The 12,071-nt window shown below is 40.6% G+C and overlaps 1 protein-coding gene across 1 annotated transcript in view; it reads right to left on the bottom strand.

The window, feature by feature from the left end:
* Positions 1 to 12,071, bottom strand: part of LOC142010364 (uncharacterized) — a 115,395-nt gene that overhangs the window by 75,998 nt on the left and 27,326 nt on the right. Inside the window, exon 5 of the mRNA XM_074988681.1 lies at positions 9,672 to 9,830. Coding sequence (XP_074844782.1) covers positions 9,672 to 9,830 — 159 coding nt within the window. The remainder of the gene's footprint in view (positions 1 to 9,671; positions 9,831 to 12,071) is intronic.

Below are 12,071 nucleotides of genomic sequence, written 5' to 3'. Positions count from 1 at the left end.
CCACACAGGCAGCTACAGAACCTCATGCTGCCAACACCCATGCTGCATGAGTGGCTACGGAGCCTTATGCCGCACTAGCGGCTATGGAGCCATGTGCCGCACAGACGGCTACGGCTCCTCACACCAGGCAGCGGCAACACCAGCACTGCACAGCTGACTACGGAGCCTCGTGCTGCGTGGTGGCAAAAGCTCAAGGGATAAACGAGCCACTCGTGAATAACTGAATTTGTGAATCTTAAATTCGCCAATGTCGTGGCCTTGCTGTACTTTAAACCATTAGACGCCTAAAGGAAGAATATGTCCTCCCATTTCTCTCATGACTTCCTTCCTTGAACCGGTTCTCCTTTATGCGCCACTTCCATTTCTCCTAAGATGGCTCTCTCCGCTCCTTTAGTTTTCCTGCCCTCAACTCCCTTTCCAACTACCCCAGATCAGGGACCCTGAGCCTCGCATTCCCAACCTGCCAGGCTCTACACAGTGGCTTCCATAAACCTGTGGGAACTGACCAGTCTGGATGCAGAGAAAACAGTGTTTCTTAAGCTTTTAGAGACCACAGAACACCAAACAATAATTTTTATGCATCATGCCTATGAAAACGTTCAAAAAAAATTGTTGCAACAAACCAACCAACCAACCAACATATCCAGTAAAACCAAAATGAAGTAATTTAATCAAGTATCATAGCAATGAAGAAATAACACGGTATCTGGTTTTAATAACAGAAAATGTATACCATCAGTGTATGGTATCAAGAAAGTGCAGATGCTTGTGGAACACCTGCAAGTTGTTCACTGAACACAGTTTAAGAAACACTGCAGTAAAACACCTCCTTACTGATTGGCAGCCTAATGGTAAAACATTCCACCTGGCTCTTTTTTATCTCACTGGAGTAGGGATTTACTCCTACAGTCAGGAATCAATTCACTAGGCCTAGCGCCAGACTCAGCAGCTATCACAATGCTACACCGTGCACACTGGGTAGTGCGAGAAGTACTCTAGGAGGCCTGGAAGCAGTTTTGATGATAATCATGTCTTTTAGAATTGCCTCAGTCAGGAATTACATGAAAGCCACTTAAGCTATGTCTACACTTACCTTGAAGGCCGATGGCTGCTAAGCAATTTTTGGTATGCCAGCTGCATAACAAAAATCAACTTTACAGCCATCAACTTCTGTGCCTGTCTTCACAGCAGAATGCTGATGGGACTGCTCCTCATGTTGACCTTCCTTTACCCTCACGGCTCACAAGGTGTTCCGGGGTCGATGCTGACTATGGAACGCACCATTTCACGCATGCATGAAACGGAACCCCAGAAGATTGACCAAGAGTGGTTGATCGTCTACATTAAGTGTAGATGGACCCTCAGATCTGTATGGCTGGCAAGGTTATTCCTCTTCAGTTTATTCTTTTGAGTTATTCAACTTTTTAGCAATAAGTGATTTTATTTCCACCTTCACAATTATTTAGAGCAAAATCTGTGACTGGAGAAAGAGTATATAAAATCATCTACCTATGGGAACAGCAGGATTCAAAAGGGATGACATCAATATGATTTATTTAAAAAAAACCTATAGAATTTAAATAGAAAATTAAGCCTTTTTTAAAAAAAAAATTATGGCTAGAAAAATTGTACCAAAACAAATTTGAGAGAATATTTTTTATGAAAAGTCAAAAGGAAAATTGGACCCATTTTCCTTCTAACTCTACTTTCCATAGATGCTTTAAACCAACATACAGAATTAAACAGAAAGCTGCATTCCCACTACACAACTGCATAGATTTAAAATGGCGACTGAACATTTATTAATCATTCTTTATTGGTTGCACTAGGGTTTTTCCCCATGGGCTGACTCTCCAGTTGCTTTTGTTTTTAACTTACAGGTATTTTCTGGGTTTTGGAAGGCAAAAATTCAACACCACTGTCAGAACTAAGTTAATGACTGATGCTTCCTGTACTAGTACTAACTTGTAATTTGTGAAGGAACTGTTTCTCTCAACCTGCCACAGCCCAGGTGAGACAGAAACCAAGCTGGGCTTAACAGACTCAAAATGAGCGGTGTACCGTTATCAATTCAGGAAGCTGGAAATGACGCAGGATTAATTGCTTCAGTAGAAATCACTTCAATTTCATGATTTTTTCATGGCCTATAAGGCGCTCACATCAATAAGTATGAGAAGACCAGAGAGGTGAAGAAAAGTGATGAATCTGAGCCTGAATTAGGGATGCTGCTCATAGAAACCTCCATTCAGGAAGGGGCTTGAGCCCATGATTACATCCACCTCTGCCCAAAGCAGTACTTACAATCATGCTTAACTTTAAGTATGCACTGCTGGCCTAAGCAGGGGTATTTTCCTGAACTAGAGCCAAAGAAACAATGGGCTGCACTGGACAGTGCAGTTGCATGCTTCCATTTCTAAAAAGGGCAACATAATTTTCTATCAGGATGTTCTTTGGCTACTCCATTAATTTAAACACAAAATAGATTATTTTTCTTTTCTCTGGGAACCTCCGTGGCTGTTAGTATGCTAGTTAGCCATGTGAGCAAGGAAGCTGTCAGGTAAAAGGAGTGTTTCTTTTGTTCTGAAATGTCAGACAAGCTATTGGAGGGATAGCCATGTTAGTCTGTATCCACAAAAACAATGAGAAGTCCTGTGTCACTTTACAGACTAACAGATCTACTGGAGCATAAGCTTTCATGGACGACTCCTCACTTTGTCAGCTGCATCTGACAAAGCAGGTCTTTGCCCATGAAAGCTTATGTTCCAGTAAATCTACACGGTTCCACAGGACTTCTCTTTGTATAAACGAGCTGTGGATAAAGGTTTGAACGAAAAGTTCAGGTTAAAGCCTTTGGAGAAGAACTTGGTAGAATCCACTGCAGGAATAATTTACTAAATATTTCAGGTTTACTTGTTATGTGCATTAATATGCCATGTAAATATCTTGAAGAATTATTTATTTTCATACCAGATGGAACAAACACAAAAAAGTAACAATTTACACCAAATAGCTTGGACATCTACATTTTCTCCTTCCCATGAGGACTCTAGAATCTGTTTTACCATGAGACACAGCATACTTTTTAAAAGGTAACAGAGGTACAGCCAAAAAAGGGAATGCTGACCCTAATTCTGCAGGATAGTGTGGTTTTGTTGAGACACCTTCTCACATTGAAATTAAAAATTCACTAACCCCTTCCTTACTAGCAGAGAATCCATTCCACAAAACTCTATTTAAAATAAAACAAAACAAAAAAATGTAACAATGAAGTTCACACATACTTCCCATTACATTATTTGGCATATATGAGGCACCAAGATTCTGGTTACAGTTCTCTCTTTTTTTAAGAAATGAGCAAAGTAACAATCTTGATTTCCATTTTGTGTGACTTATATAGAAGTAGCAGGTCACTCGCCCATTAAACAGGAAGTGTTCTGAAACCCGTTTGCAATATCTGAGGGGAACAGAAGCTCACGTTCCAGTTATAATTTAATTGTATTTGCCTTTAAGACTTACTTGTAGGGATGGTTGACAAGTTTCCATTGAAACTGTTTGACTGGATAATACATGTTTTTTGACTAAGCCAAAGGACATTTTCCATGACAATATTTTAAGCTTTTTGTCAAAAAACAGAATCTTTTTGATTTTTCAGCAGAGTCAAAATTTCCATAAGGGAATTTTTTCCCCCAACCAGCTCAGCTCCCTTTCATTTTTATATTAGTTCTCACTTTGGGGCACTAAAAAGGTGATTTCCTTTCAATTTACAATGGGAAGAAATTAAAGCAAGCACATTTTTACAGGGTGTAGAAAATTTATATGGGCTTGGGCATGCAGCGTGTGCTGCGGTTGAAGAAAGGAAATAAAAAAATAATAGGACTAAAGTCTCTGGAGTATTTTGGCAAAACTCTACAGAAGTCAATGACACTGAGCCCACTGACACTTGGAGAGTTCAAATCTCAGTATTAGCTCATACAGGAAAATCTAAAGCCTCTGATTAAATAGTTTAAGCTGCTCAGAATACTTTTATAACAGTGTCATGTACTTCTAAAAGAATGGTTGCAAATTTCATTAACAGGGCTGTTTTATTGTCTCCAGCTAGTCTTGAATACAGGAGTGTTTGTATATTTCTACACACTGGTTTAACCTGTTAAAACTCAAAGTACATAATATAAGCACCATCCAGTGAAGGTTGTGATCATGCAATTACTGGGGTGAGGGGTGGGGTAAAGAGAAGAACTCAACTGCTGCCCAATTGTTTTAACGTCAAGTTGTGAAGGACCCTCTGTATAAGTAATGCTACCAATTCACATGCAAAAATACTGTATTTCCTAGCATCACAATGTCACTTGGCTTCAGTTTTTTGCATTCCCAGTTTCACCAGTATAGTCTCGCAGCCTACAGAAAGGCTAGTTCAGCTATCCAGAAAATTATTATTAATTATATTTTATTGCAATGGTGCGTGGAGACTCCAATCCTACACCAGGACCAGGCTAGGGCAGTGCACACACAAAACAAAAGACCATTCCTGCCATGTGCATTGTCGTCACAGCACAGCTTTCACCTCCTATGTTTTAACATGTGAAACAATGGGCTAGGCTGCAGAACTCCTCCCAATAGATGGGGCAAGTATGTCTATGCTGTTTTAAACCTTCAGGAGTGAGTCTCAGAACATGGGCCTAGAGACCCATGTTCGCACTACAGCACTTAAAAACAGCTCTGGAGCCCAGTAAGGATGGTGGGTTTCAGAGCCCGAGCTCCAACGTGTACACAGCTTTTTGTAGTGTCTTACCACTAGCCTCGTAAGCTTGAGCCTGTCGACTGGTGCTGAGAGGCTTGCTGCTGTAGTTTTTTAAATGCAGCGCAGACATACCCTCACTGGCTACAGCACAGACCCCTCATGTTAGTCAATATTCATCCCTATGAATTGTACAACCAAGGCCAATTAGTTCAAGAGAGACATCAAAAATTTCCATATGTTGGAGTCAACAGTATTACCCATCAGTGAAGGATAGACACCAGCTAAAAGTTCTCCTCTAACTTCTGGATGTTAGTAATACCCAGAACTCACTTGCCACCCAAGTTTCACTTTCTCAGCTTGACTTGCAGCCTTTGAAAATAAACTGTGTCCTTTTAGTCAAGGCAGCAGTGTTCTCTAGTGCTTACGGGGAGCATAACATGCTTAGCAGCAAAGTTTCAGAAGGACAGCACCTGTGTATTTATTTTTTAATCAGGAGAGGAATGCAAGTCCTTTCATAAACCTCTCACCAATTCACAAGCACTGCCAATGCATGGGAGAGGTGGACTCCTGGAAAGAAGCCCTCATTAGCAATGGATGGGTAGCAAATGCCCAGGACCCACATTAGGGGAGCTGCAACCTACAGAACCTGGCTTTTGTGGGCCAGCTGTGGCTTCTCAGCATTGAGACCAGGCAGAATTATGTTGCAAAGTCTAGGTAAATGTGCTAATTGACAAGAATGTACAGTGCAAGCTTTATTATATGGCAGCCATGGACAATAAAATGTACCAGTTGTTGGAGCTGGGACCTGCTCCTGGCCTCACTCTGACCCCCACCCCTCCAGCAAGCTGGCCCCACTCTGATGGCCTGGCTCAGTAACGGGCCCCATCGCATGCCAGTTAATTGAATGTGCCAGTTACTCAGGTGTCAAATAACCAGACTTTTACTGTATATAACTCTTAGAACAGTCACAAACCCAAGTGGTTTAAAGCTAAGATATGAATACTTATGGATACCATAAATCTTACACTAACAAAACACAGCATAATCTCTGCTACTATAACTCATCTGAATTTCATAGAAGCTGCTGGGTCCACTTTGCCAACCCTAGCCATTATTTAACTTCATGCATCTGTTTTTGAAAATTTTGGCCCTTGCCTTTACAGTCATCTACAAAGGAAAAACCATGAAGCTTATACTGCATAAGCAGGGGCTTTTCTTACCTTATTTTAAACACTGCCCAAAAGTAAGACAGAGTCCAAAATGAACGCTCTTGCTGGTGTTTGGATTTGTTATGTTGCTAATTTTTTATTACCCATCAGTATTATATCAAAGTGACTATTTTTAGTCTCTGCAAGATACAAGATCTTTAAACCATAGGAACACTGCTGTCTATAATTTATCCCGTAGAGTTACCAATAAATCCTGAGCACAGACTCACTATGCGTTTGGATTGTCAGAAGTAGTGTTAAATCCTCCACAGAACTCCTGCAATTTAGGTTCTCACATGCACTTGTGCTCCTTTGGATTTCTTTCAAACAGTCACAATATCTAAAGCTACCGTCTTTTGGAGATCACTGATCATGATGAACACTCCTAAGATTATGAATGAGCAGCTCAAGAACACTTCTAACGATCTCTCCACATGATTCAGTAATCACTAGGATTGCCTTTGTTCTAGTTTCCTCCCCTTCCCCCCCCCCACAAGTGTTCTACTTCATAGCAGAGTTCTTCACACTGTGTCATCATCTCTTTTTTTCCTGCTTTTAATCAGCTGGTATGGCAATGCCAATTAACGTGGGGTTGTCCACGTTCCTTTGACAACAACTATGTTTGGCCTGTTTGCCTACACTGCTCAGTCTGTGGCAACTGCCAGATCCCATAAAATCTCTCTTAGTCTCTTCCTAATACCGCACGGTTCGCTGAAATCTATACTTGTCACAGTAGTACCAATACAGATACTTGGGTAACCTCATTTTATCTGTTCATACACAGTAAACTTTTTCATATCTGGCAGTCCCAGGACTGGGAAGTTGCCAGATATTCAAATATTCTGGATAGTAGAGAGGTATATCTAGCAATGAATAACACTTAAGAAAAACAAGATTAGATATTAAGAAATAAACAAAACTGTATAGTGTATTTTATTTACCAACAAGTCATATTGTACACTGTAAACTTATACTGTATTTGCTGTATTTATTTGTATTTACTTTCACTACACTGCACTTACAGTAATCATAACTAAAATTTACTTACGTTTAAAATGCCAATTATTTGAGAGTTTCAGATGATAGAATGCCAGATATGAAAGAGTTTACTGTATTCTCTATTCTCTCACAGATAGGAAGGAAGAGATGGTGGAGTCATGTGTTCAGTACCTGCAGGGACCTTTTTGTTATTTATTACAAAATGAAGTTCAGTTCAAATCTTCTTTCCATTCTTGGCTGTTCCTAGGATTTTTCTCCCAGTCCCGAACAATCCATATCCTAGATCCTTTATAAAGACTTACTTTACAATAAATCAATAAGCGAAATAACAGAAGCCACTTAGGCTACATATACACTGCATTCCGCTTTTGAAAGCGGAATGCAAATGAGCAAGATCAAATATGCAAATAAAGCATGGATTTACATATCTTGCACAATCGTGCTTCTGGAAAGAACCCTTCTTCCTATTTGGTTTCAGGAAGAAGGGTTCTGTCAAAAACAGGGTTTGTTTTTTAAGGAACCCCGTCTCCCCGGCTGTTTTTCCTTCTAGAAAAGTCTCTTCCAGAACCAAAGCATAGCCAAATAAACAAATAAATTAGCAGAATGAAAAAATAAAGCAATTTTTATAGTAAATCATCATCTCAGGTCTTCTTTGTGTTGTAAAAAGAAAGTCTAGAAGCCATGATTTTAAGTTTGTCTTTTAGTTTTCTACTTTGGAGACACCATATTTTTGAACTGAATCTGATTGAGTTATCAAGTCTAAATAGAGCTCCATATCTTCAGTTTTGCTCACGTGAACTTGGAGCATTGGAAGATATAGCTCCTTATCTCTTGGACAGCAAAATTTTCCAAGTTTCTGAGAGCATGATTAATTTTACCTCTTTGGCATAAGAAAATTAAATTTGTCAGTATCTCAAAATACAATGCTTTTAGTATTTTTCTCAAACCCCAGTAATAATTAAATCATTAAATTGGTGGCAATCAGCATTGTGCTTAAGGCTGGATTGACATTGATGATGTTGTAGATTGTGATCTCATAAAATGGACTTAACTGTGTTATAAAGAAGCAAGTAAAGCAGAACATGAGGCTTTATAAAAGTAACATTTCATGGATTTTATTATGTCAATAAATGCTAGCTAGTGACCAAGTGAAAAAAGAAGTGAAATGTGCTAGTTTGTTTTCATAAGCCACAAATAGTGAAATTAAGCCAGCTTTTGCAGCATCCTTTGTCTTGAATCATCAATAATTGTTGGTGACTCAGGCAAGGACTTTTTAAAAAAAGGATTATTTTTAATCTCAACATACTCTTCAGAAGACTTTCCAGTTTCAGGCATTTTTCTTCAGGCAACAAGCTCACTTTCCAGCAGAAAATGTTGAGTTTGAAACGTTCATTAATTCTTCACCAACTTCCCCACTCTCCCATGAAAGGAGTGGATCTATAGTTTAACTGTGTCAATGCTAATGGGAGATAAAAACATTAAGAATGGCCAGACTGGGTCAGACCAAAGGCCCATCTAGTCCAGTATCCTGTCTTAACACAGTGGTTAATGCCACATGCCCTAATGGAATGAAGAGAACAGGTACATCAACTGATTCACAATGTCACCTATTCCCAGCCTTGACAAAACAGAGGCTAGGAACACTATTTTTACCTATCCCTGCTAATAGCTATCAATGGTCCTATCCCTCATGAATTTATCTAGTTCCTTTTTGAATCCTGTTATAGCCTTGGCCTTTATAACATCCTCTGGCAAAGAGCTCCACAGGTTGACTGTGTGTTGTGTGACGAATTTCCTTTTGCTTGTTTTAAACCTGCTATTAATTTAATTTGGTAAACCCTATTTTTGTTTCACAGGAAGGGGTAAAACAATTCTTTATTTACTTTCTTCACACCAGCATAATTTTATAGACCTCTACCATATCTCCCCCTTACCTATTTCTTTTCCAAGCTGAAAAGTCACAGTCTTAATAATCTCCCCCCTCATATGGCATCTCTTCCATACCCACAATCATTTTTCTTTGCCCCTTGCTGAACCTTTTCCAATTCCAATATGTGTTTTTTGAGATGAGGCAACCACATCAGCACACAGTACTCAAGATGCAGGAGTACCATGGATTTATGTAGAGGCAATATGGTATTTACTGCAGAGATGACTAGTGCACTGATTTGGGGGGCAGAGGAGGGGCACTGACCATGCACCCATGCCCTGCCTCCTCCCCCAACCCTCCTCACATGCTGTGCCCAGGCCCCTCCCTCTTTCACTACTGTCCTGCCCCTACCCCACACTTCATCCCCTCCCACCTCTCCTGTGGAAGGGCTGTACTTTATATGCACTGGATCCCCCTTGTCCACACACTTATTGAATACCTCAAAGAATTCTAGTAGACTGGTGAGGGAAAATTTCCCTTTCCAAAAACCAGGTTGACTCTTCCCCAGCAAACTATGTTCATTTCTGTGTCTAAACAATTCTGTTCTTTACTATAGTTTCAACCAGTTTGTGAACACTGAAATTAGATGTACCAACTTGAAATTGCCAGGCTCAGTCCATATAAATCCTGCACATTGATAAAAGAAAAGACAACTCATACCATTTCAAAAGGATATAGGCAAAAAAGTCCTTTACTTTATCTAGTCAAGCCTTCCACTTTTTCCCCTAAATAGTTCCTTATGCTTGTTTGCAGGAGGTAAATCCCTCTTCTTTTCCCTCAAAATAAAAATTCATACCTTTTTTCCTCCTTGCTGTTCAAGATTTTTCTTGAAGTGGAGATCAGACTTTCTGACTTGAATTCGCTGCTTTTGAACTTTCTTATTCAGTAAATCTCTGTAACGAACATACAGGGCATTTCTGAGCCTGTATAGATTGTTGTAGTTTTCAAGATGGCGCTGGAAGAAAATATCCATATGAATTTGGAGGTTGGGTTTACTTATTTTATGTTAAATGTATATTTTCTTTCCACATTTACACTAATCACTTCCAAAACAGGCATGGACTTTCCTGATCAGAATATAGGGTCATTTCGAAAGCTGTACAGGAACCAGATATTTTGTTTAGGGGAAAGAGCTGCAAAAATTTGATTCACTCTTTTCATTCTGGAATAGAAAACAAAAACAAAAACTGAAATTTCACCAAGTACCAGAGTTCCAAACCCCACCCCGAAATCTGGGAAGATGAATACACTGTTTCAATGTTTGTTTTTCATTGTATAATGCACAATTAAAAACAAACCAAATGCTCCACTGAAGAAAAAAAAAAAAAAAGGTTAAAATGTGACATTTAGACAAATTGAGAATGAATTTTCAAAGACACCACCTTTCTGGGAAACATTCCACTTTCAACTAATCTGCATTTTCCATTGAGCTCTACTCATTCCTGTTCTAGCGACAGACATGAGAATTACCACAAAAGCGCAATAGAACCAGAGTCCATTTGCTGAGTGGGATCCCCACCTCCGAGACTAGGAGGCGCTGGAAGCAAAGGGAGAGAACATCTTGCATTGCTCTCAATGGTAAGGGATTCTGTCTGCTGTAAGAATGGATAATATCTAAGATTGTGAATCTCAACAGGAAAGAAGTCTGGGGGGAGGAACTAGTCCCTCTCATCCATCTAAAGGCCGTCTCGATAATACTTCTCCCTGTAACCCCTTCTAGCAAGCAACATGGTTCTCTATATTTTGTACCAATATCCTGCACAATCCAATTGATTTCAATAGGATGCAAATCAGCATAAAATTTAGTCTGTGAAATAAGCTGAGAGGCACCACTGGAAGCGTCATTCAATCCTCATTTGTAAGCAAGGAGAAAAAGGTGGCTCCTGGGCCCTAGAACGCCTAGAAAGATGGAAGAAAAAAGCCAAGGAAGTTATGAAATTACTATGGCAGCACCATCACCATAGCACCACTGTAGTTTACAACAATTTAAAACCTACCAAAGCTTTTGAGGAAACATCCCTAGAAAGATGATAAACAGTTCAGCAAAAAGAGGGTGATTTTTGCCCTGAAAACTAAGAAACATCCCGCAGTGCTGACTAGAAGGGAATGACTTCACATTTAGCCTTCACAGCCCTGTAGCTATGGATGTCCTCTGCTCCACACACTTAAGCGTCTGTTTTTATGCAGTACCTGGGGCTGGGTTAACACACAGCTACCAATGTTCAGCAATTATTCTGGTCATAAGACACCTTCAGGCTACGTCTACACGTGAAGCCTACATCCAAGTAGCTTATTTCGATGAATAACGTCTACACGTCCTCCAGGGCTGGCAACGTCAACGTTCAACTTCGACGTTGCGCAGCACCACATCGAAATAGGCGCTGCGAGGGAACGTCTACACGCCAAAGTAGCACACATAGAAATAAGGGTGCCAGGCACAGCTGCAGACAGGGTCACAAGGCGGACTCAACAGCAAGCCGCTCCCTTAAAGGGCCCCTCCCAGACACAGTTGCACTAAACAACACAAGATCCACAGAGCCGACAACTGGTTGCAGACCCTGTGCCTGCAGCATGGATCCCCAGCTGCAGCAGCAGCAGCCAGAAGCCCTGGGCTAAGGGCTGCTGCCCACGGTGACCACAGAGCCCCGCAGGGGCTGGAGAGAGCGCGTCTCAACCCCTCAGCTGATGGCCGCCATGGCGGACCCCACTATTTTGAAGTTGCGGGACGCGCAATGACTACACGGTCCCTACTTCGACGTTGAACGTCGAAGTAGGGCGCTATCCCCATCTCCTGATGGGGATAGCGACTTCGACGTCTCGCCGCCTAACGTCGAAGTTAACTTCGAAATAGCGCCCGACGCGTGTAGCCGTGACGGGCGCTATTTTGAAGTTAGTGCTGCTACTTCGAAGTAGCGTGCACGTGTAGACACGGCTCCTGAGAGACAAGCTTCACAAAGCATTAGAAAGACACCTCTACTCATGCTCTTTTAAAAGAACTTCAGAAGTGACAGGTAAAACCAAGAGAATGAGGGAAGAAATGGAGAAAAAGTCAAGTCTTTTTTTTTAATTTAAAAAAAAAAAAAAAAAAGACAAACAAGCCCCATTTCAGTTTAGGCTCATTCTGGAGAGTGTTTGGAAAACCTCATTGAAAATAGAAAACCATTTGCCATTTTATAAGTCATCTAGCATATCCCTA

The sequence above is a fragment of the Carettochelys insculpta genome, chromosome 3 (genome assembly GCF_033958435.1).
Source record: "Carettochelys insculpta isolate YL-2023 chromosome 3, ASM3395843v1, whole genome shotgun sequence".
Taxonomy (NCBI): domain Eukaryota; kingdom Metazoa; phylum Chordata; order Testudines; family Carettochelyidae; genus Carettochelys; species Carettochelys insculpta.
The sequence above is the reverse complement of the archived record's forward strand: the minus strand, read 5'-3'. Positions and strand labels throughout refer to the sequence as shown.